Source organism: Bufo gargarizans, chromosome 2, assembly GCF_014858855.1.
Source record: "Bufo gargarizans isolate SCDJY-AF-19 chromosome 2, ASM1485885v1, whole genome shotgun sequence".
Classification (NCBI taxonomy): domain Eukaryota; kingdom Metazoa; phylum Chordata; class Amphibia; order Anura; family Bufonidae; genus Bufo; species Bufo gargarizans.
The window spans coordinates 655,847,240-655,873,110 of NC_058081.1; the positions used below are offsets into that span (position 1 = coordinate 655,847,240).

General features: G+C 43.9%; 1 protein-coding gene across 2 annotated transcripts in view; it reads left to right on the forward strand.

Annotated features, from left to right (window-relative positions):
- DSCAML1 (DS cell adhesion molecule like 1) overlaps positions 1–25,871 on the forward strand; it is a 174,721-nt gene that overhangs the window by 148,036 nt on the left and 814 nt on the right. The window contains exons 11-31 of one of the 2 annotated variants that reach the window (XM_044278433.1): positions 2,755–2,954; positions 3,057–3,153; positions 3,242–3,370; positions 5,127–5,294; positions 5,769–5,839; positions 6,516–6,756; positions 7,913–8,059; positions 9,541–9,696; positions 9,811–9,950; positions 11,994–12,147; positions 12,262–12,379; positions 13,020–13,183; positions 13,312–13,410; positions 14,558–14,746; positions 14,919–15,206; positions 21,101–21,256; positions 21,470–21,500; positions 21,708–21,826; positions 22,571–22,726; positions 24,152–24,346; positions 25,290–25,598. In XM_044278433.1, the coding sequence (XP_044134368.1) occupies positions 2,755–2,954; positions 3,057–3,153; positions 3,242–3,370; positions 5,127–5,294; positions 5,769–5,839; positions 6,516–6,756; positions 7,913–8,059; positions 9,541–9,696; positions 9,811–9,950; positions 11,994–12,147; positions 12,262–12,379; positions 13,020–13,183; positions 13,312–13,410; positions 14,558–14,746; positions 14,919–15,206; positions 21,101–21,256; positions 21,470–21,500; positions 21,708–21,826; positions 22,571–22,726; positions 24,152–24,346; positions 25,290–25,598 (3,327 nt within the window). The remainder of the gene's footprint in view (positions 1–2,754; positions 2,955–3,056; positions 3,154–3,241; positions 3,371–5,126; positions 5,295–5,768; positions 5,840–6,515; positions 6,757–7,912; positions 8,060–9,540; positions 9,697–9,810; positions 9,951–11,993; positions 12,148–12,261; positions 12,380–13,019; positions 13,184–13,311; positions 13,411–14,557; positions 14,747–14,918; positions 15,207–21,100; positions 21,257–21,469; positions 21,501–21,707; positions 21,827–22,570; positions 22,727–24,151; positions 24,347–25,289; positions 25,599–25,871) is intronic. The other variant, XM_044278432.1, reaches the window with a different exon arrangement.

Consider the following 25,871-nt stretch of genomic DNA (forward strand, 5'->3'; position numbering starts at 1 on the left):
CACATTTATGGTAGAGAGAGACTTTGCTGCTGTGAAAGGGAACGTTGTTATCACACCCTTCCACACCTGGAGACGTTTAGGCATCTGCTCCCCTCAGTCCAAGGATTTGCAGAAACATTTACAAAGAAGCTCACTGCATGCCTAAAGTTCTACTGAGAGACTTTAGAGAGAGACAGAGAGAAGTACTGTAACCTCCATCATTGCTGTCATCCATACATTGCTATTGGAATTGCACTGGGGTAAACTTGGAACTGTGACTTGTTACTGTCAGATGTACTACTACTCCTATTCTGAACTTTAGTAAAGAAGGGCTTATTTATTTACACCAGGGATGTCAAACTCATGGCCCGCCAACTGTTGCAAAACTACAACTTCCATATTGCCTGGATAGCCTACAGCTCTCAGGGCATGCTGGGAGTTTTAGTTTTGCAACAACTGGAGGGCCACGTATTTGACATCCCTGATTTACACCAACTGGCTTGGTTATTGGCCAATTGGTGTAAATTGGAACTTTGCAGTGTAAAGGGGAGTCACAGCCGATTCTGGGGATTCTGCTTGATAGTAAATGTGGTGCCCTTGATGTTTGGATGGGCGCAAGGCAGGGTGCGTTTATTGCAATGGCCAGTGTATGGCGTAGGAGTCAGGAAACCAGGCCAAGGATAGAAGCATAAATGTTTCTCTTTACTATATTTCAAAATAGGGGGATAGCAGTTCCAGTTGCACACTGCGCAATTCTCTCCAGATAGCGATGTATGAATTTTGGCAAGGGTGGGCGTTATGGCCCTCTTTCCTCTCAAGCTTGCTAATGTCTGTAAGTAGAATCTATGGCAGACAATAGTAGTCTTGCCATGGTGGCTGTAGTTTCCACTGCAGGACACAGGGCTCTGAAGTTACGTTTGACCAGGACGTGTCCAAGTATCAAGGTTGTTTTAACAGTATCCCTCCACTGCAGTAAGGTCTGAATGGCAGTAGTCGCTGTATTTCTGGCTCCTTTAATTGGCCTTGCAGATTCCAAGTTTTCCTTTTCTCCCTCTTTCTCTTTCTGTCATTCTCTAGCTGTAGATATTGCAGAGATCTGTTAGTCTCTGGAACTTGAGGCCCAGGAAGAAGCACTTTGCTTCCTTCTTCTCTGAAACTCCAGTCTAGACTCTCCCTAAAGGTTAGGAGTGGGGCCAGCCCACATCTAACCTCTTAGGAGGGCTGACCCCGGGTGATTAACCCTGGTTTTGCCAGCCATACACACTACACTGATTGAAATACACAACATGGTATAACAATATTTTAAATAACATTTAAGAACAAAACTACTGTATTTGCAGATACACCCTGCACTGGGGTACTGCAGATGCCCTTTAATTATTTTTTTTTCTCAATCGCTATGGAATTATATTGTATTGGAAAAAATGCAGATGTTCTTGTACCTTTAACAAATTATTCTGTGTATTATGTTTCTTTGTTGATAAAATCAGGCAAAATGTGGATTACTGTTATTGAGTTTTGGGAGATTTTTTTGGTCTTACACCTAAAGGTGCCCAAAGTCATTGTAAGAGCAAAGATGACCAAATCCACCGATATTGGCAGGACTGGCATATGTTCATGGGGACACGCCAACTTTATCTGTTGGAGGAACAAGTGAATTACATTAAATAATCCGCTGCCTGAGGTGTCTGACTGCAGCTTATACCCCGAGCCCCATTGGAAACATGTGAATGTGCTTCCGAGTGTGAATGGGGCAGTTGAGAGTAATGAGCACTCAGCCGGCCATTATTGAAGGTGTATGGGCACTTTAGTCTCGCAAAAAAAGATTTAGGCCTGTATGATGGCAATTATTTTGGAATGCAGTACTAGGACTGTATATAGAGTTGGGGTCCGTACGGCTCCCTATTACAGAGTTGTAATTGCTCCATATGCCGCCATATGTCTCCATACAGCACCATCATACAGAATTATTGTCTCCTGGAAGCATTGCTTTAGTGTAACGCACCCAATGGAACATATTACAACATATGGAACAGATATAACTTCTGTATGGTTCCCTATAAAATTGGAGGAATAGGCAGATTTTGGGCTCCTAGAATTCCATGGGTGCCATATTACAGCTTTGTACAAGTCGTAATATGGCCGTGGGCATGAACCATAGTTGATAGTATCCTTCATTATCATTACCGCTCTATCTTTCTTTATTTCTTGCTCTTTCCTTCTGCCTTTCCTTTGCATTCCTCCTTCATTCCACCCTTCCCTTCTTCTTTCTCTCCCTTTGCTCTCTCCCTCCGCACCCTACTCTTTCCGTCTTTCTCCTCCTCTCTTCGGCCGTACTACAAATTGAAATGATGTGGAGCGTGTCTCTCTGCCACTTCACTGGAGACGGCTTTACAAGCGCAGCGAGCGATAGCTCAGCTGCCCGCGGCCTCCGTCTGCTTCTGCAGCTTCGACCTGAGCCTGTAATATCGCGGATGGGAGGGGGGTTAGTGCCCCCAGGTGGAGAGATCTCAGAATGCTTGCGTTACGAGACTGTGCACATCTGACGTGCGGCGTGCAGAGCAGCGGATATAGGAATTCTGATCAGTGACTATTTTATGGTCATGGTCGGTGTAGGACCAGACATGTTTCTGTGCCATTGCCTGTGCCCTTCATAAAACATTGTCTCGGAGTTTGGCAGCATATGACTGTGCAGTCTTCCAATAAACCAATCTGTTTCCCCTCTGGCCATCTGCCTAATCCTTCCATGCTTTTTTTTATTTTTTGTCACTTTAGTTCCTGCCACCATTACTTCTCACCCCAATACAACTATTGCAATCAAAGGCCAGACAAAGGGTTTAAACTGTACAGCGCGAGGAGAACGCCCCATTATCATCCGCTGGGAGAAAGGCGACACGGTCATAGATCCGGACCGGAACCTGCGATATGTGATCGCCACCAAAGACAGTGGAGATGAAGTTATCTCAACGCTGACGGTGAGGGTGGAGCTCGATGGATTCGATGGATTTTACGTTTATATTGAAATCAATAAAAATGTGAGATGATCTTGTTTCTGACGATTATATTTGTTCCCGTAGCTTAAGCCGGCGGAGCGCGGAGACTCTGTGTTTTTTTCCTGTCACGCCATAAATTCATATGGAGAGGACAGGGGCCTTATTCAGCTCACCGTGCAAGGTACAGACACAGAGAAAAGACATAGATTTTTTAGGGGGAGGGGGTTCATTCACCTTTCTGACTTTTTTAAAAATTATTAATCTGGCAGAACCTCCAGACCCCCCTGAACTGGAAATTCGAGAAGTTAAAGCTCGCAGCATGAATCTTCGCTGGACGCAGAGATTCGATGGAAACAGCATCATTACTGCCTTTGATATTGAATACAAAAATAAATCAGGTAACGCTCTTCTTCCAGGGGTGCACACTGAGTGGGGTGCAGGGTTTGCAGTCACTTGTGGGCTTAGGGCCACTCTGCCCCATGGGGAAGTACCAGTGCTTATTATCCCTGTACTGGGACATAACTGTGTGCATAGCTTTTAGTTTTATCACAATGTTTATTTTCCCTGTTCTGTGACATCACTGTGTTATTAGTAGTATCCCTGTTCTGTGACATCACTGTGGTATTAGTAGTATCCCTGTTCTGTGACATCACCGAGGTCCCTGGCCTTTGAGGTGACATCACAATGTTTATTTTCCTTGTTCTGTGACATCACTGTGTTATTAGTAGTATCCCTGTTCTGTGATATCACTGAGGTCCCTGGCCTTTGACGTGACATCACAATGTTTATTTTCTCTGTTCTGTGACATCACTGTGTACACTATTCCCATACTGTGACATCACAATGTTATTATCCCCGTTCTATGATGTCCCTCTAGTCCTTAGCCTTTAGCAGTGACATCACTATATTTATTTTCCCTGTTCTGTGACATCATTGTGCACATTTTTTCCATACTGTGACATTACTATGTGTAATTAACCTTTCCTATAAATTAGTATAGATGTAGCAGTGCTAATATCAATAAATATTACATCACTGTGTTAATATATATCGACCTTAAAGTGTCACTGAGATTTAAAAAAACTCAGTGCTGAGTGCTGAGACCTGCAAGGCAGGGATCCAGGCGCGGCGCTGCACAGTGATAAGGCCGGCTTGGTGAACAGGTGAACAGTATTTTACTGGAAACTTTCAGCAAATGTGCAGAGACCTGTACTACTAGTAGTAGGAACGATCCTAATTAACAGTTTCAATGAACTTTCAGCTGGACAGAGAGGATACACTCCATATGTCACACCCAGATAAAATCTTTACATATGTCTGTGCTCAAAACTGATCCAGCCTGGTGGTACAGTATTCTCTCAAGAGCAATACTCTCCCGAAATATAGTGCTACCATACCCACTGAGAGGTGTAGCCCTTTAATAGACCAGCAGTCTTTCCCTAGAGTATGCCTGGGAACTGGAAGCTTCTAGCCCAGACAAATGCTGTGAAGCCAAATAGCCTTAAATATGTATTATTTTCGCAGACTTATACTAATCAAACTCCCATGAATCCCTTAAGGATGACCTCCATACGTGTATGGTGGAAGTCTGGGGTTTTAAACAAGCTGGTGCCATAACCGCCTGGTTTCTGCTGTTTTAAACAGCAGACAACCAGAGGCAATATTTATGATCAGCGTTATTGCCGATCACAGACATTTCACCCCTCAGCTACTGTGGTCAATTCTGACCACGGCATCTGAGAGCCTTTTCCATTGAAGCGCTCCCTCATGGCTCCACCACACGTTGATCAAGGGAGCCGTTCATTCATTATGGTAACCTCAACCCTTAGGCTCCAAGTCTACCACAGCTATAGTTCCTATGGAGCTGAGCAACTTGAATGGGACGAAGCTGCACACAGGCCCTGTAATCAATGAACGTGACATCACTGGCTTAGAAAGAGGCTGAGCTGAGCACCACGGCCTCTTCTCTGTCCCTCTTACCTCTTGAGCCTTGCTTCAAAGAGTTAGCGGGGGGGAGTGGGAATGGAGGGACCTCCTTATGCCACTGATGGAGGACAGGCTCACTATTGGCACCACTACTTATAAAGTTATCATAGGCAATTCTAGCACCCAGTACTAAAAAACACATCTAACAATCACCTCCTTTTCCTCTAGACACCTGGGACTTTAAACAATCCACCCGAAATATCTCCCCCATCATCAACCAGGCTAATATTGTTGATCTGCACCCAGCCTCTGTATACAGCATACGAATGTACTCCTTCAATAAGATTGGGCGTAGTGAGCCAAGTAAAGAGCTGACCATCAGTACCGAAGAAGCAGGTAAGTGATCGCCGAGGTCCCTATATTATGAGATACGTTAAGCATGCATGAATGTACAACGGATAGCCACAAAATAACTGAAGGGATAGTAATGACCACATAAATCAGTTGCAGTTAATAAAACCATTTTGACACCACTTCTCAGACTCTCCTCCTTAAATCTTAATTTCGTTCTCCAACCTCAGATCCATTTTCCAATGGCTACTCCAAGTCAAGTCCAAAAAACACATAGTGTAGGCCCCATTCATATCACATTGGGGACATCCGCTCTCATGGAGAGGTTAAACATTCTAGAACATTTCCTTTGCCTGCCTGACCTTGCTGAGATATTCTATCTAGACCAAAGTCAGCCAAAGCAGCTTGTGGTGTGCTCCTAGTTTCATAGAGCATATAATATAGTATGTGTGAACATGACCAACATGCTCTGGAGATATCAGATGTGACCATGCCATTGATATGTTCCCAATTCCACAGCTCCCGATGGACCACCCATGGATGTCACACTTCAGCCTTTAACTTCTCAGAGTATCCAAGTGACCTGGAAGGTAAGGTGGATTTAGGGGCCTTCTTATTGCATATGTAATGTCATAATAATTAGGATTTATTTCATTTGTGCTAATTATTTGCCTCCCTTCACTCTGCGTTCTGCAGTGTACGGCATAGGTTTCCTACCATGAGGAGCACATCTGTCACCCATAGGCTCCCATTTCTAAAAAAATGTTGAGGTATATGTTTCTTACTGAATTCTTCTGTATGGATGGAATAGTGTAGTCTGCTGCAATATTCCCTACAGCAAGAAAACAGCTAAACCAAAGTATGGGGGTCAGAAGGAGAATCGGGGTCTGTTGATCCCTTTGATGTCTGTGACAGGAGCTCTCGTGTAGGGGAAGAGCAGTATGAAAAGAGCTCTTTTGTTGGAACGTTCTCTAAATCTCAGTTTCCTCGTCCATTGCTCACTTGTTCCTACTATGCTCCAATATTGCTGTATGCCTATTCCTGTAAAATATACTGCAGTTGATAAAGGAAGATTTTCATTTTTAAGAGCTAAGTAACCTCCTCTTGACATAATCGTCAGCCCAGTGCCTCATATGTATTTTTATTGTATAGTATCCGATGCCGTTTTAGATATATAAGTGACTTTCTCATGGGTCAATTCATTGCATTTCTGGGATGCTTGCCTAATGTTGGCTGACTCACATTTCAATAACCTTAATCTCCTAGGCACCAAGAAAAGAACTACAGAATGGCGTGATCCGTGGGTACCAGATTGGCTACAGAGAAAACGGGCCAGGTAGTAACGGCCAGTATAGTATCGTAGAGATGAAAGCTACAGGAGATGGGGAGGTCTACACTTTGGACAACATGAAGAAGTTTGCTCAATATGGAGTGGTCGTCCAAGCGTTCAATAGAGCAGGAACTGGACCGTCTTCCACTGAGATCAATGCTACTACCTTAGAGGATGGTGAGTGCGGTATTATTCTCCGTGTTGTATCATAACTATAGCCGATACGCTAACAGAAGCCAACCCTTAGTATTCTGCATAAACAGAGAAATGTTCTAATTGATGGGATGGCTACAGGTGAGCATACATGTAGAGGTGACTCTAGTAATCTGGATGGACTGGGCCTCCAAAGGATTCTCCAGTGAGACGCACAGCAACAATTAGGACATGTCCTATACTTTGCCGCAACATGTGGACCATGGACCCATTGAAGTCAGTGGGCCTCACCGTGATGCGGCATGAACACAGCCTCAGTTTTCAGACCACAAAATACTTTCGGTTGTGTCAATGCACCCTAAAAGTCCAGCAGAAGACAACCCATTTGGAGCCTATCACCTCACGCACACGACCGTGGGTTTCGTCCGCATCCAATCTGCATTTTTTGTGGATCAGATGCAGACCCGTTCATTTCAATGGGGCAGCAAAAGATGCGGACAGCATCCATAAGTCTGTTCTGCAGCCCCGCATTTTGCAGACATTTCTGAAGGTCCCATGCAGGTCCCAATACATATTCACACACCATGGAAAATGTATCTTTGCTACTTACTCCTGCGGACTCTGCACAAGATAGCCAGCAGATTAGCCTGATGTGGACTAGCCCCATTGAACGGGGGTTAATCCTCGTGCACATCAGACCAGAATTCAGTGTGCTAAAATATGGTACATGTCAAATTTACAGTTTGCAAATCTGACACGTGTGAACATACCTTGCTTGAGCATACGCTATTGTACAGGATCGCAACTCTATGAATTACCATGGAACATGGTGCAATTCTGTTATGTCCCATGCATATGGTGTCGGACAGAAAAGACGCTATATGGCTCCATACAGTAGGACTCCCTAGAAGTCTGCTGGCTCCATGCTATGGGTGAATGACTATTATACCAGGTCATTTCTGTTCCTATGACATTAGAGCTCGATTGACATATGCTATACACTGAGAAGAGCTCCAGGCATATATACCAAATGTATCCATAGAGCTCCTTTACCTGATGGAAGCCAAAAGAGCATCAATATTGTTTATATGCTTATAATGAATGTACATAGTTTTATATGTTATGTATTCATGGGTGTCACTATACTACTGTACTACAATCTACTATATATCATTCACAGTGCCAAGTCAGCCTCCAGAGAACATACGAGCTCTTTCCATCACATCTGACGTGGCTGTAATTTCTTGGTCTGAGCCACCTCGAAGTTCTCTGAATGGGGTTCTTAAGGGTTACAGAGTCATCTACTGGTCACTCTACCCTGATGGAGGTAAGTTTTAAATAAGACAATTAGGAGAGAAAGAAATGGGCTTGAAGTTATTTGGCAAGTGGATTTTTGGTGCTTTAATAAAGAAACCCTCAGGCTCCCCATTACTCATGCTCATTCTCCTCCCTTCCTGGTTATAGACTTGTGTTTATACAAAAGCAACCAATCTGAGGAAGCAGAGCCACAGGGGGTGGGAGAGAGCAGCATACTGAACCAATAAGGAGACAGAGGGCGTGTCTTAGACTACCTCAGACTCCCTGCAGGCACTGCAGCCAATCTGTAGTCACAGACTCCAGCTCTGCTTAATATAGATGAGATAAAAAGCAGCCAAGCAGCTAGATCTGAAGAAAATTAATAGCAAGTACATTTCATTTTTGACCTCCTGACTGGACATTCACCTTAAGAAAGTTTTTGTGTTTTATGGAGAAGATCAAACTTTTTCATGTAGCACAGCAGGTGTGGACCCACTGGGTCACTGAACAGATTTCACTTAGAGCTTTGACTCTTTGGCATCTCACTCCTATGCAGGAATCTGGACTTTGCCGCAGGGGGATTATCAGCCCACCACCTTTGGAAGTAGTTTCTGTTCAGTGACTGCTGACCCACCTGGGTCATGGCGGCAAGGGCACAGATGCAGATAAATGATCAGTGGACAGGCTGAGGTTAATGGAGATGTATTTTGCTAAACCCAGTAAACCAACAACAGGTCAGGGCAAGCGGGTCAGATTGAGCATGATAAACAGGCAGAAGTCAAGCACAGCAGTTTAGAAAGGTCAACTGTGTTTGCACGATCTAGACTGGCGAAGAACCTTACTGCTCAGGCACTTTCCCATAAGGGAAGGCGCCTTAAATGACCCATGGAACACAGCTATCGGACTAGGGACAGATCAGGCACACACTGGACTTTAAAGGACTTGTAAAGTGCAAGCACGCCCTAAGGGACCAAAGCAAGAACTAGTAGACAGGAGATGGCCAGAAGAGGACTACAGTGTAGCACCAGACAAGACACACTGCGGCATCTATGCCCGACGGAAGCAGAGGGACACTGGCAGACATGAACCAACGGCAGCAGAGAGCTTCTTGAGGAATCAGGAGATGCTGGGGACACTGACCATCAGCATCACACTATATAGCATGTGGAGTGGTGTATAGTGAAGGTGTATTTCATCCCCCTGTATATTTACATCTCAATTTTATTGAATCCTTATTACATCTTTTAGGAGTTCTAATCATATGGAGGTTGTTTGGAGGTTCCTTGTATTGTTTACCGACTGAACCCATCTGTACTGCCAGTCAATGTGTATGATGCATACGTAGACTTCAGTGTAAACAGCAGGTGCACAGACTCGGGGGTGTAGACAGTGCACAATGCCACTGTACAGTCTTGGTCTCCAAGAATATAGTGTAAATTGCAAAGTTTCATCCATGTTTAATATTATCCCATGTTTTCCATCTACTAGATGCTGTACCCTTTTTGTCTGCAGAATGGGGAGAAATGCAGAATATAACCACCCCTCGGGAGCGAGTGGAGCTGAAATCTCTCGAGAAGTTCACCAATTATAGCGTGCAAGTCCTGGCTTACACTCAGGCAGGGGATGGAGTACGCAGCAGTGTGCTGTACCTGCAAACCAAGGAGGACAGTGAGTAGTGTGATGTCTGATGACGTGGATATTGGAGCATTGCTTGTAACCGGACAGTGAATTGTGTAGTATAACCTGCATGCACACGGCTAACGACTCCTGTACTTGATTCAGTCCCAGGTCCCCCTGCAGGAATTAAAGCTGTACCAGCCTCATCAAGCAGCGTTGTGGTCTCCTGGCTACCTCCAACTAAACCCAATGGCATCATTCGCAAATATACCATATTCTGCTCAGTGCCTGGATCTGGTCAGCCTGTAAGTGTGATGAAACCTAGTAAACCTGTATATTCATGCCACAGTTTATCCATGACCCATCACCTTTAGGTCTTTATGAAATTCTGGACTGATAAAACCTTATTACCAGTTGGTCGCTGTATTTGCCCTTATCTTCTTAGAGGACCTCAGGTTGGACTGGTTCTTATGTGTCTATTCAGTTGGCCAAGTGAAAATGAAGTTGAAGGCACGAAGGTGAACAATAAATAGGGTGGTATTAGGGGAGAAAAACATGGTTGGTGTTGTTCTGGAAACAGCACCACAATTTTCCAATGTATCTGGTTCTGCAGGTCAACTTCATTCAAGACCAAACGCAGCCCATGGAGAACGAATGTAACCATGTTTTTCTATCTTCATATAACCCCTTAAATCTGAAGACGCGTTTTTGTCATTTTTAGGCTCTGTTCACATCTGCGTTGTCGCTTCTGGTTTTTACAAAATACACAACGCTGTGAGGGATCCATCACACTGTGGACACCCAAGGCGTCCAACTGACCCCATTGGTTTTCTGGAAGAATAGTGCTGCATTCAGGACAACTTTTTTTTTCAATCTGCAACAGGACAACATAGATGTGAACCTTCCTCTATGAAGATGATTCCTTCCTTTAGTGAAAAGAGTGTCAAAAATGGCAGTGTATTGCTAGGATATGCTATTACTTTATGAACAGTAAGGGGCCAGTTCTGAATCTGTGCTGTAGCCCCTTCATGGTCTTTCCTTGCACAGCGCCACCTACTGTGCAAGGTAACTGCAGCACAGTTCCTTTCAAGCGAATGACGCCGCTAATAGTTCCCTCTACAGCAGGGCGGTCACAGTGCTGAATCAGTCTCCAGCTTCTTTCTCAGGATGAGTGGGGGTCCCAGAGGTTGGACCTTCAATGATCATAAAGTGATGGCATGTCCTAATATGATGCCATCACTTTTGAGATGGGGTACCCCTTTAATGTATGCTTTATCCTCTCAAACATTCACTATTATTATTATTTATTTGAGAACGTCATTAATTCCATTGCACTGTACAACTAAGAAGGGGTTCACATAAATAATTTAAAACACATGTACAACAGGCATGAACTTGGTAACAAACTGGTACAGAGGGGGTGAGGACCCTGCCCGCCAGAGCCTACAATCTACAAGAAAAGAACACTGTAGGTGAGGGTAGGGCTGCTCATCTGGCTGTGTGGTGGCAGCATGCCTATTGCAGTTGGTAGGCCTTACTAAAGAGTAGGGTTTTCAGGTTGTTTTTGAAGGTTTGACTGTTGGGGGAGAGCGTGGTGTACTGCGGTATTGAGTTCCAGAGTAGGGGAGAGGTATGTAAGAAATCTTGTAGGTGATTATGAGACAAGGAACAGACAAGAGGAGAACAAAGGAGGTCCTGAGAGGATCTGAGATTATGTGTGGGGACATATCGGGAAAAGCAGGTCAGAGATGTAAGGAGGGGACAGAGTAGTTGTTAGTATTTCGAACAAAATTTGCTGGGTAATGGGGAGCCAGTAAAGGACTTGGCAGATGGGGGAGAAGCAGAGGAGAAAGGAGGGGAGAAGTGGACCAGACAGCAGGGTGGAGGATAGATTGGAGGCATGAGATGGTACTAGATGGGATGCCACAGAGAAGGATGTTGCAGTAGTCCAGGTGGGAGATGATGAGGGCATACACTTGCATTTTAGTTGACTCAGAATGCTGTCACGTGCCCCTTCAGCTTCCATTACTACTGTTTCCAGCTCTGTGTTCTCTGCCACCCGATGTTTTCTATTCCTCTCTCTAAGGGAGGAAGATTCATCTGAATAAAATGGAAATCTTTGAAGTTTTTACTCTTTTGAAGTTTTTTTTTCCCCTCAGTCTCTAGATGGTAAAGATGATGCTGCTGGCTAAAAAGTAGCAGCTAATTAGCTTTAATTAGGTATGAGTTAAATAATTTTCTTATATGCAATTCCTAAAGCCACATTGTATGCATGTTAACACTTTGCCATCCAAATTTTCTGCTTTTTGTACCTTGATTTGTAACTGACCTGATTTTTTTTTTTAAAGGCACCCAGTGAATACGAGACCAGCCCAGAATTTCTACATTACCGGATTATGCATCTTCTTCGAGGGCAGCAATACATGCTCTGGGTAGCGGCTGTGACATCAGCAGGACGGGGCAACGTGAGTGAAAGGGTGATGATTGAGCCAGCAGGAAAAGGTAGGGACCAATTTTCTGTACTTTTACATTAAAATCATATGAAATATGGAATACAATAGAATTATCTTAGGATTTCAGCTGCCATAATAATGAGAGCCATATATTCTATCACAGCTCCTGCCAAAATTATATCATTTGGTGGCACAGTGAGTACTCCCTGGATGAAGGATGTCCGCCTGCCATGCAGTTCTGTAGGGGATCCAGCTCCAGCCATAAAATGGACTAAAGACAGGTAATTTTGAGTTATTAACCTTTAAACCATGTTATTTTAGCAATATTGGTCCACAGATCTTCAAGGGACATGAGTTTCCACTTCCATGGAACAATCAAAGTTTGAGAAATGTTCTTAAAGAGATTGTCCTCTCCTTTGCTATGATGGCCTGTCCTCAGGATAGTATGTGATCCGTGGGGGTTCAACACCCTGCTGCCCACCGATCAGCAGTTTCAGAGTAGCTCCACCGCTGGAACTACACAGCTCCATTCATTTAGTGGATCGAGGTATTCCTTTTTGCAGCGTTGCTCCCATTTACATTAGTGGGAACACCATTGCAGTAACCAGCTCTGTCCATCAGGGGGGTGTCAGCAAGGTGTGGAACCCCAAATTGATCACCAAGGTTTCGAACCCCCACCATTCAGATATTGATGGTCTATCCTGAGGACAGGCCATCAGTAGTAAAGGAGTGGACAACCCTTTTAAGGTTCTTGACTATTGCTTGAACGTTACACCTTTGTGTCAGACATTGATGACTTCCTTCAGGTTAGCTGTAAGGACATGACATGTCAGAAAATATGGAATTTCTTTGGTGTCATTATAGACTTCAAGTGTATCCATCCTGCCATGGCAATGAAAATCTCTGTCTCTTCTCCCATAGTGAGGACTCTGCTATTCCAGTGGCACTAGATGGGCATAGGGTAATTCACCCGAATGGCACTCTCACACTACGTTCTGTCAAAGCAGAAGATTCTGGATACTACACCTGCACAGCTACTAACACTCTGGGTTTTGACACAATAATTGTTAATCTCCTTGTGCAAGGTAAGAAGGGAAGGTCTGGCAGATCATTCATGGACAGAGTTAAGGGCTACATGATAAAGGAAGAGAATTGTAGTCTAGTCATTAAAAGTTATATTGTGTCGTAACTACTTGTCTCATTTCTCCTGAAGTCCCTCCTGACCAGCCTCGCCTCACAGTGTCTAAATCTTCAGCTTCATCTATAACATTGGCCTGGATCCCAGGAGACAATGGTGGAAGCTCTATAAGAGGTATATTTATGTTGTCATCTTGCAGTATCATTCAATGCAAGTTGTGTTTGGTTTGCTTGTAAAAGAGTCCATTCACCTTAAGTATTTCTCCTGATGCCCCAATACACATGCATGCTCGGTGTCACTACATAAAAGGATCAAGCATTGAAATTTAAGTTGCCCAATCCTTCTTTCCTCCATTCTCTTCTGTCAGGGAGAGTAAGGAGACCCCCATACACATTAGATAGCCTGCCCTACCAAAATTGTTATGTTCGGCTAATGATGTCTAATGTGTATGGAGACCTTTAGGTTGTACATTGAGACCTGTATTGTAGCAGTGCACCACCTTTGGTTCTGGTTCAAGGGTTACATCAGATTTAAGCACCACTAAGGGGTGTAATAAAACTTAAAAGGGGTATTCCCCCTGACATAACATCAGTATATCAGTGATGGTTCCACTACTAGGATGCCCACTTATTGGAGAAAAGGGGTTCCAATGCCACATCAGAGAGTAGGAGTATGTATGTCTCTCTCCACTACAGTATAGTTTACGGGAGTGGCTTTTCATAAATACCATAAACTACAAGGTGTAGTCCCCCACACATGCATGGCCAGCTTTCTACCTCATGTCCTACTGTAGGGAGGACAGGGCATCAGGGGATTTATGGGGCACCACAGAAAATACCACGCTTGCACTGCCCCTTCACGGCTTCACTAGGCATAACACAGTATAGTAATATGGGCTTCATGGTTGGAGGTCACACACAATGACATCACGCCCTTGAACCCCTGCTTTAGAGCTACCAGTACTTTATAAGGCCAGGTTCAGATATGCGTTCTGGTAGAAGAACGGACTACTAGAGTTCATCGTATCCAGCATAGCCAGATAGCACCATGCACCACCAGATCCATTTGACTATAATGGGATCTAAATAGGGGTCTGGCACTTTCCATGATACATACAGTATTCTTTGACCGCCAGAAGCCAGCATTTATGCCGGAAAGCATCTTAAACCCTCTTCAGATCCCACTATAGTCAGTGGGATGTGGTGGTGCACGGCAGTATCTGTCTATGCCGGATTCAGTGAACCCTGCTGGTCTGTTCCTCAACCAGAGTTCACAATGCATATGTGAACCCAGCCTAAAATGTTCTCTTTTCCACCTTTAGGCTTTGTCCTACAGTACTCTGTAGATAATGGAGAAGAGTGGAGGGATGTTTTCATCAGTTCCTCTGAGCGATCATTCCGCCTGGAGAATTTGCGATGTGGAACTTGGTATAAAGTTAAGCTGGCAGCCAAGAACAGTGTTGGAGCTGGAAGAATCAGCGAAATCATCGAGGCCAAGACTCATGGGAGAGGTAAGAACTTCCTTACTAGAGAATTTCCATTTCATCCCCTTTACCTCTGCTTGTTAATTTTTGATCATCTCCCTTGCTCAGGCTCTATCATTGTGGCATTCTAACGTTGCCTTATATTTCACCATCATTACTTTGGCATTTTAACCCTTTTTTTTATTTTTATTTTTTACAGAACCATCTTTTAACAAAGACCAGCCCCTCTTCACTCACGTGAACTCAACTCATGCCCGCCTGAACCTCCATGGATGGAACAGTGGAGGATGTCCCATTACATCTGTAATCCTAGAGTACCGTCCACGCAACAGCTGGCAATGGCAGAGTCTGAAGGCTAATGTTACAAGTGACGTGTTCCTCACCGACCTCCGAGAGGCCACCTGGTACGAGCTGAAGATGAGGGCATGTAACAGTGCTGGATGCGGGAATGAGACGTCACAGTTTGCAACACTGGACTATGATGGGAGTAAGTACGCTGTCTGTATTGCGCCTGTGAGGCCCGGCTTACTGTACTGTATCAGGTTTTTCTTTTATACCCTGAAGGATTCCATTTTTACAGTTTACAAATAAGGCTCCATTCAGATGACCGTGTAAATGGTCTGGATCCGTTCTGCAATTATGAGGAATGGGTGCGGACCCATTTATTTTCAATGGGGCCTGGAAAAGATGCGGACAGCACACAGTGTGCTGTCCGCATCTGCACTTCCGGTCTGCAGCCCCGAACTTCCGGTCCGCGGCTCCTCATAAAATAAAACATGTCCTATTCTTGTCCGCAATAGCGGACAAGAATAGGCATTTTCTATTATAGTGCCCATGTGCACATGGTCGGTGTCAGTGTTTTGCGGATCCACCAAACACTTACGGACATGTGAATGGACCCTAAGAGCACAAATAATTGGGTCAGAAAATTGAATATTCGGAAATAAAGGCACTATACAGATTTGGCACCCTGTCACTGGAAAATATGCCACATAAAACATAACTTTTATTGAGCGTATAGTAAAAACCAAGACATGGTAACTTTTACCAACTTGGAGGCCTTAAACACATAAATTGCAGTAAATTGTCAAGTGGTGCCAGGAGATGACCGGATCTACTGGGCACGAGGGTGATGTAAGTGACTCCTTTGTAGGCCTTGAGATTGATGCATTTTTCCTTATGGTGCCCAGGTGTCTTTTACATCTAGCCGTAGGGCATTTTTTCTGTGCATCTTCATTGTGGAGTTACTTCCTATTTTGTATTGTGATTCCCATGATGAACCAGTGCTTGGGGGACAACATGTCAGGACAGTGTAGAGATTTAATAGGGTGCATTTAGGGGGCGGTTCCTATGTGGGGTTGCTCCTTCTGAGTCATCTGACTAAAGAAAAATTGACTTTGCCAGGGGTCTTAAAAATGGATTAAAACCATATCGAAGGCACATCTCCCAACCGTCCCAGATTTCCTGGAAAGTCTGGACATGTCCTGCCGAGTGCCAACTGCTCCATCAGCTCCCCTTTATTACCACATCCCACATTGCTGTTTGATTAAAATACCCTCTGTACCCAGAGCTGCTGCGGGGCAGTATGGTGTCTCAGTGGTTAGCACTGGGGTCCTGGGTTCAAATCTGACTAAGATCAACCTTCTCCAAGGCATAAGATGTAATATTAAGATATGTATTAGTCACCCTGAACGACATGTAATAATAATACATATTATATAAGGGTGACTAGTACCGTACATAGTGGCTTAAGGATAACAAAGTCAATGTTTTGGAGCGGCCATGACAAAGCCCTGATCTCAATCCTATTGAAAGTTTATGGGCAAAGCTGAAAAGGCAGGTGCGAGCAAGGCGACCAACAAACATGGCTCAGTCACACCAGTTTTGTCGGGAGGAATGGGCCCAAATTCTGACCAACTATTGTGAGAAGCTTGTGGAACGTTTGACCCAAGTAATACAGTTTAAGGGTCCATTCAGACGTCCGTAGTGCATTGCGGATCCGCAATACACCTGGCCGGCACCCCCATAGAACTGCCTATCCTGCACGGTGACATTAGACTGGGTGTGCATGGGCAGAGGTACAAGAAAGAAAGAAAAAAACATGGCCATCATTTTGCCATTTCCTATCAAAAAAATAAAGACATAATAGTGGCCGTTCATCAAAGGAAACAGGAAGCAGTTGCCCACAGCAGCCAATCAGATTTTACCTCTCATTTTTCATCAGCCCTTTAGAAAATGAAAGCTGAGATCTGATTGGCTGCTAGGGGCAACTGCTTCCTGTTTCCTTTGCAGGATGAATCTCCCCCATCCCACCTTTGTATTTTGGAGAGGATACAGCACACGATGGCCGCGCTCACGTCTTTCATGTGCAGTTCGATGCTTTGGGGGCATTCATTCAAATAAACACTGCAGTTAATGACAAACCCCTGGTGTTTGATGTAAAAGAAGCCATTTCTATTCATTTATTAATCCCACACCTTGCATGTTCACACTCCGACAAGCCTTTGATCTCTAGAACTAGTTTTACAGAAACTTTTTTTTGTGACAGGTTTTAATTTAGCTGGAAAAACATATTCTTAAAGGTTTCTGCGCATGTGAACGTGTGTCTTTGATTTGCTGCTCTGAAGAGATGGATATTCATTTAGAATAGGCCAATGCATGATGTACTGAGGATGGTATTTGGCCGAGTCTAGAATGTACCATAAATACATATACTGCCCCCTGTTGTTCATTTCACCCCTGGATGACGCTGGTTACTATGGCTTCGCTATAGTTGTTCATAGTTTGCTTGGCTGTAGTTAAATGACTGTAAAGTATTAGAAAACATGTCTCCTTTCTTCTTAGAACAGCGCCACACCTGTCCACAGGATGTATATGGTATTGCAGTTCAGCCCTGTTCTATTTAGTGCAGCCGAGTTGTAATAAAAGGCACAATCCATGGACGGGTGTGGAGCTGTTTTAGGAAATCACTTAACATGTCTGTTTTAGTAAATAATTGTATTCCCCATAATCACAGAATTCTGCAACGCATTTTCTTAAAACTCTATGTTGTGCCATTCCTCCACTATTCCCATTAGAAATGTATGCATAAAGATACCACTGGGTGTTACCAGTTGTGGGGGGGTCTCTGCACAGCCTGACACTGTCCAGTCGCTGCTGACAATGTCAGACGGTGTAGGTACACACCTCTTTGAGAAAAGAAATGCTAACGCCCAGTTGACAAGTTACAAAAAAAAATGTCTAATAGGAATAACAGAGGAACAACACAACACATTATAAGAAAAGATACTACAGAATTGTTATTTCATGTGGTATTCATTTAAGTACTATAAGTTGCCGGCCAAGGCCAGTATTGGCCAGTATTGCAGCAAACAGCGGGTCTGTAATATGCGGTCACCGGCCATGTGCTCCCATTTATTTGTTCTGTTTTTTTACAGTGTGGACGGATCACGGACCCATTCAACTTAAATGGGTCTGGGTCTGTTGTGGCAGCCCCACGGATGGTGCCCGTGCATTGGGGACTGCAAATTGCGGTCCCCAATACACGGAACGGCCTCACAATGGCTGTGTGCATAAGGCCTAACGGACATGTCAGGAGAGGTGACAGCTCCTCTTTAGTTTTCTATGTTTGTGTTAACACTGGACACTATGGTCCTTCATTGATTTCATCAGGTGCCCAGTCATAAGAACCCTTTACATGGGCTGACTGAGCAGACAATTACTATGAATGAACCATTCAGTCCTGATGATTGTCTGCTCATAAGAGGTGAGAGCAGCATTTAAATGCAGCAATCATCTCTTCTGTATGGGGATGAGTGATCACTACTGCGATCTATCACCCCCATAGGGAATCATTATTTCTGGCCAGCAAATCCCCATTTACACAAGGTGGCGGCTATAGACACATTTGCACTGATTTTTTTACTGTTTATTTGACTCTTAAAGTCATTGTCCAGGATTTTGATGTTGATGGCCTAGCCTCAGGATAAGCCATCAATATTACATCAGTGTGGGTCCAACACCCTTCCAATCAGCTATTCCAAAGTAGCTCCGATTCCAGAATGACACAACTTCATCCATTATGTATTAAATCAGGGATGCTCAACCTGCGGCCCTCCAGCTGTTGTAAAACTACAACTCCCATCATGCTCCGGGCATGCTGGGAGTTTTATTTTTGCAACAGCTGGAGGGCCGCAGGTTGAGCATCCCTGTATTAAATGAAGCTGGTTACTGCTGCTCCCATTGAAGTGCAATAACCAGTTCCGTACACTACACAATGGACAAAGCTGTGTAGTTTTGGCACTATAGCTACTTGGGAACAGCTGATCATCGGGGTGTCGGACCCCCACCAATCTGATATTGATAGCCTTAGGGACTTTCTAAATAGTCTTCATAAAAAATTTCCAACCATTTTGCTTCTGCAGAGTCCTTCACCTATCTGCTGGTGCTGCCAAGTCAGACATAGATAGGGAGGAAAGCGAACACACATGGCAGTTTGCAGGGGAAGAAAGCAGCATCCTGGACACACAAATCAATCATATAGACTACAATATTAGGCTTCATGCACACGACCGTTTTGGTCCGCATCCGAGCCGCAGTTTTTGTGGCTTGGATGCGGACCTATTCACTTCAATGGGGCCGCAAAAGATGCTGTCCGCATCCGTTGCTCCGTTCTGTGGTCCGCAAAAAAATATATAACCTGTCCTATTCTTCTGCGTTTTGCGGACAAGAATAGGCAGTTATATCAATGGCTGTCCGTGCCGTTCCGCAATTTGCAGAACGCACACGGACGCCATCCGTGTTTTGCGGACCGCAAAACATACAACGGTCATGTGCATGAGTCCTTACTAAAAGGGAAAAGTCTGAAACTAGGAGCTAGTTGCAAACTGAATATCAGGTGGTCTGAGAATAAATTAAGGAATGAAGATTGCGGACTGAAACTGTTGTGCCATTCCTCTACTATTCCCATTAGAAATGTATGCATAAAGATACCACTGGGTGTTACCAGTTGTGGGGGGGCCTCTGCACAGCCTGACACTGTCCAGTCGCTGCTGACAATGTCAGACGGTGTAGGTACACACCTCTTTGAGAAAAGAAATGCTAACGCCCAGTTGACAAGTTACTAATAAAAAGGTCTAATAGGAATAACAGAGGAACAACACAACACATTATAAGAAAAGATACTACAGAATTGTTATTTCATGTGGTATTCATTTAAGTACTATAAGTTGCCGGCCAAGGCCAGTATTGGCCAGTATTGCAGCAAACAGCGGGTCTGTAATATGCGGTCACCAGCCATGTGTTCCCATTCATTTGTTCTATTTTTTTACGGTGTGGATGGATCACAGACCCATTCAACTTGAATGGGTCTGGGTCTGTTGCGGCAGCCCCACGGATGGTGCCCGTGCATTGGGGACTGCAAATTGCGGTCCCCAATCCACGGAACGGCCTCACAATGGCTGTGTGCAAGAGGCCTAACAGACATGTCAGGAGAGGCCTTACTAGAAGGGAAAAGTCTGAAACTAGGAGCTAGTTGCAAACTGAATATCAGGTGGTCTGAGAATAAATGAAGGAATGAAGATTGCGGACTGAAACTTAGTGCAACTTTATTTTTAACTCAAAGTGTACTGTAAGGGTATTTTTAAGTACTGAAGTTCTGTCCCCTTTAATTTTGTCCTCTTTAATATTATGTTTAATACTCTGTGTAGTAAAGTTTTCCTTGTACTGTAGTGGTTTAGAGATAGTACCCATCCCCCATTGTGCTGATAAGAACCCATTCCTGAGTGATCTCAGAGACATGCATGATGCACACTGGAGGAGGGGCTGATGGGAATAACTGTGGTCTGCAGTAACAATTACTTGCCACTCCATTGAAGACTTAATTCTAGGTAGGATGTAAGGATTGATTTGCCCTATCTCTTGTACACCCTAGGGTGTCGTCCATGAGCTATGACATGGCGACCGGAGTGCCACCCCATATTGCATGTTGCATATTTAGGCTAATGATGTTTATTTACTTTTTAGTATTCTGTGTGATTTGTTTGTGTTACCGTATATTTAATCACACTTAGTAAATATATTTATTCACTTAGCCTGCATAAGCTTATTCATTCTCAAATCTTTTGAATTCACGTTACATTGCACAAAGTAACCAATATCATATGTAAAAGTTATTTATCCATGTAAAAGGCGTCCATAGCTTTTGTGAGACTTAAAAGCCTAAAAGTGAAATATGGGTGTCTGCATGGTCCTAGAACAAGTAGCAATGTCTCAAATGCCTACCAAATTACCGGTATATGTAAATGCTCATTTTTTTTCGTACATATTGTTCTAGCTATGAGGAATATTTGGGTTTAACTTAATATTGGTCTTCTTCTACAGGTACAATTCCACCCATTAAGTCAGCACAAGGTGAGGGAGATGATGTGAAGAAACTGTTCTCCATCGCTTGTCCTGTGATCTTGGCCACATTGGGAGTAGCCCTTTTGTTTATTATACGGAAGAAGAGGAAAGAGAAGAGACTGAAGAGGTTGAGAGGTGAGTAGAGGTCTTTAGTCCTGGACCAACGTGACCATGGAGGTATCTGCAAATCCTGTGAGCCTCCAGTAGCGCGTTCAGCTTTAGAACTGACTGCCTTGCAAATAATAGACTACGTTTGAACATACGGTTCTTATCTCTATTTCCATTTTAGTATTACCTTGTTCTGTCGCCGTGATGTTTAATTAAAGAATTTCTGAATTTGTTTTACAGATGCAAAAAGTCTTGCAGAGATGCTGATCAGGTGAGAGTCATTCTACAATGTATCCTATACTTTTAAATATTTACCTGTGTTATTACCACATGCTATAAATGATTCATTCCTATATTATGATTGATTGCATTGATTATTATACCCTCTCCGGATTGTGTGGCTAGTGTGAAATCTTTCTTGCTCATTCATCATCATTTGTAAGTTTCTAAACTCGCAACCTTTTATTCTTTATACCAGCAAAAATAATCGCAGCTTTGACACGCCTGTGAAGGGTCCACCTGCTGGACCGAGATTACACATTGATATTCCCAGGGTGCAGCTCCTCATTGAGGATAAAGAGGGTGTCAAGCAGCTTGGTAAGAATCATCTTATACATAGATGAGAGAGTTCCACTCCAAAACATGCCACCATCCCCGTCCCAATGCTGGGCCCGGGCAGCAGGGCTAGGGGTTAGTGATAGTATTTGTACATTATCTCTAGTAGTCAGAGAGGATTATGGGTCAATATCTAATATCTTTGGGGGTTTAGACTGGTAAATGGGTCATTAGTATTATCGCTGGATGTCTAGGGGTGTTAGGGCTTAAAGGGGTTATCTAGGATTTTGATATTGATCATCAATATCAGATCGGTGGAGGTCTGAGTCCCAGCATCCCCGACGATCAGCTGTTTGAAAAGGCGGGTTGTGCCCCCCGTCCATTGTATAGTGACTGTGCTTGATATTGAAGCTCAGGCCATTCACTTGAATGGGAATAAGCTGCGCCTAGGCCATGTGACCGATATAAGGTGACATCACTGGCCTAGGAAGAGGCCTAAGTGCTCACCAATCTGGTATTGATGACCTATCCTGAGTATAGGCCATCAATAAAAAAATAAAAAAAACGGATTACCCCTTTAACATGTGATATTATTGGTGGTCTAGGTCAGTAATGGGGCTGATTATACCTATAATTCCATTTTACCTAGTATAAATGATATCCAGACTAATATTTAGTATAGCTCTCCATAGCGATGCGTGAGCTTGCTTTAAATCCTATTACGTTAATATCGATCTCAGTACATTATAATAACATTGCTATATGTTTTCTTTCTTATCTCTTGAGCAGGTGACGATAAAGCAACACTGCCTGTAACAGATCCTGAATTTAGCCCGACTGTAAACCCACAAAGCTTTTGCACTGGAGTTTCCTTGCATCATCCTGCACTGATACAAAATACAGGACCACTCATTGACATGTCCGACATTAGACCGGGAACAAGTATGTAATCAAAATGTCAACATTTGCAATTTAGTTACTGAGTTACTGCCTGTATTGTATTTCAGAGCTGTATACACAATCTTGCAGGCTTCAGAGCTGTAATCTCCCAGTATTCTTTGCCGTGTCATTGTGTACACAGAGCTTGCTGTGGTAATTGATTTGCATTCTTGGAAGTATAAGCTTGACACCAGAGCCTGTACAGTATATTAGCTCAAAAGCCTACGTACTTTCATACATGCGGCACAGCAATCCAGCAGGCTGTTGCAGCAGCTTACCAGAGTTTTCCGGATCCGGCATGCCTGTCACACCCCATAGAATGGGAGCTGGCAGGAATCTGGCTGCTCCATGGCATTTTGACAGAAAAAAAATCTCTGCACATTTATCTGTCCGAATCCGAGCCAGATCTCCGCTAGTTCCCATTATAGGCTCCAGCGATGATAGGCCCTATCCGGCTAGGCCGGACCCGGAGAACTCCAGCAGGCTGTTCCTCTGTTGAATTGCTGTAGCATATGTGTGGGGCTAGATACAATTGGGCATGTGGGTCAATAAGCTTACTAACTGCTCTGAAAAGAAACCAGCAGAACTATGGATGCAGATCTTTACTATAAGCATTTACTACATAACACAATATTTTATGTATATTAAAGGGGTTATCCCATGACTAATGTAAAAAATGAAAATCAAACATCATATAGTCCAGGGCAACCTCTTTCTAACAAAGCTAGAACCAGCCCTGTACCTCACATGGATCCAGAGATCTCCCCATTCAATGCTCTGCTAGATTTATATCAATCTGACAGCTCAAGGGGAGGGTCTTTTCTGCTGCAGCTCAGGGGGCGTGTCTCAGCTCTTCCTATCACAGCTAAGGGGGCGTGTCTCAGCTCTCCCTATCACAGCTCAGGAGCCAGTTGAAGGATGAAACTGAGCATGTGCTGCCTTCTCAGTGATCCGGACAAAGAAATAAGAAAAAGAACAAACAGCAGGTGGCGCTATACAGATACATTTTATTGAATAACTCAGTGGCAATGCAAAATTATTAATCACATGCAATTACAAAAATATTCAGATCCAGGTGCTGGTTTGAAAACTGTAGAATTTAATTTGTGGGACAACCCCTTTAAGCCACACCTTTTGACTAGTACCCTCGACCTACACCATTTCCCATGGGAGATATTAGCTGTGTTCTCTGCAGGATTTCTACACGGCTGTTTTGTAAACCTGCAGAGAATCCTGCAGACTGACAAACCGTGTGATTCTATCAGTCATCTCTAGGTTTGGTGTTCCTTCAAGAGAGGAGATAACAGTATGTTTCACAGTTTCCTTTAACAATTTGTAATCTGACAGCGCCATATGGTACATTCTTACCATTCTAGGGTGACAGAGGCCGCTTTTGGTAATAACCCGCTTGCTGTGTTTTAACTCTAGACCCAGTTTCTCGGAAAAGCGTGAAATCTGCTCACAGTACCAGGAACAGATATTCAAGTCAGTGGACACTCACCAAATGCCAGAGTTCTACCCCAGCGCGAACTCTGACCTCTGACTGGAGGACTGTTGGTTCTCAACATGGCATTACTGTGACTGAGAGTGATAGTTACAGTGCCAGTCTTTCTCAGGACACAGGTAAGTAAACTTGGCACAAAGTGTGGCCTCTAATCCATAATGGTCATGCACCTCTTACAAATTGCGATAATTAAAATACGTTGGAGTTGGGTTAATGCATTTTGTTTGAGCAACATTTATCTATTGATTTTTTTGTAGACCATCCTCTCTAAACAGTACCTGTCACAAGGATCATCCCTATTCAACCAAGCATATGCCTGGTAGGGTTTATCCTGCTGATTACAATCATACCTGTCATGCAAAAATCTGTTGCAGTGTTCCCAAGAAAAAGACCTTTTATTCTTTATGCAAATTAAGGCTTCAGTGCACCAAGGGGTTGGGCCTAGTCCTCGGAGCACCTCAACTTTCCAGTCCTGGCCACACACATTACATATAGAATAAAAGTATTTTTCCCAGGGAATGCTGCAAGTATTCGTTAATCAGCAGGGTAAACCCTGCCAGGCAGTATGCCTAGTTTAAGGGTTGATACTACGGTCAGGTACTCTTTAAAGGTGTTGTCCGAGATTTTAATATTGATGACCTATCCTAACGATAGGTCATCAGTATCAGATTGGTGGGAGTCCAACACCCCTGCCAATCTGCTTTGGAAAAGACTCAAACAGCTGATCACTGGTGCTCCGTGATCTGTTCCTAGGCCAGTGATGTCACATTTATTGGTCACGTGGCCTAGGCGCAGATCAGTCCCATTCAAGTGAAACTGCTGATCAGTGGGGGTGCTGAGTGTCAGACCCCCGCCAATCTGATATTGATGACCTATCCTGAGGATAGGTCATCATATACAAATCTCAGGAAAACACCTTTAGGTTCTTCATTTGACTTGAAAGTTTGTGTGCAGCTTCTGGCCACGGGCCCTAGTTGTATATTTTAAAGCTTTTGAGAAAGTTCTTGAATTCCTATGGACAGTTGTGGTGAAGTTACCTTGTCCATATATTTTTCTTTGCAGATAAGGGCCGCAACAGTATGGTCTCCACAGAAAGTGCATCCTCCACGTATGAAGAACTAGCACGTGCCTACGAGCATGCCAAGCTAGAAGAGCAGTTACAGCACGCCAAGTTTGAGATCACCGAGTGCTTCATCTCGGACAGTTCCTCTGATCAAATGACAACTGGAACCAATGACAATGGCGATAGCATGACCTCTATGAGCACTCCCTCTGAACCAGGCATCTGCCGCTTTACTGCTTCCCCTCCCAAACCACAGGACAGCGATCCAACCAAGAATGTGGCTGTGCCCATCCCCCACAGAGCAAAAAGTAAGCGGGCCCTTAGTTACTTTAAAAATGTCTTCTGTTTCAAAAATGTTACCTGTCACTTCAGTGGCTTTATATGTAACACAGTTACTATGTATCCCCGGTGTTCCAGCCGGCAGGTACAGCAAACAATGCCAGGGATTGGCCGGAGAAATATTGCAACGGTTTTTGTCCAGCTCACTCACGCCATATTTGCCGGGTAGTGGCCGGATTTCTGCTAGACCGCATTATAGTCAATGGGGTCCGTCGGGAAGGCGGTAGTATCTGGCAGTGCCG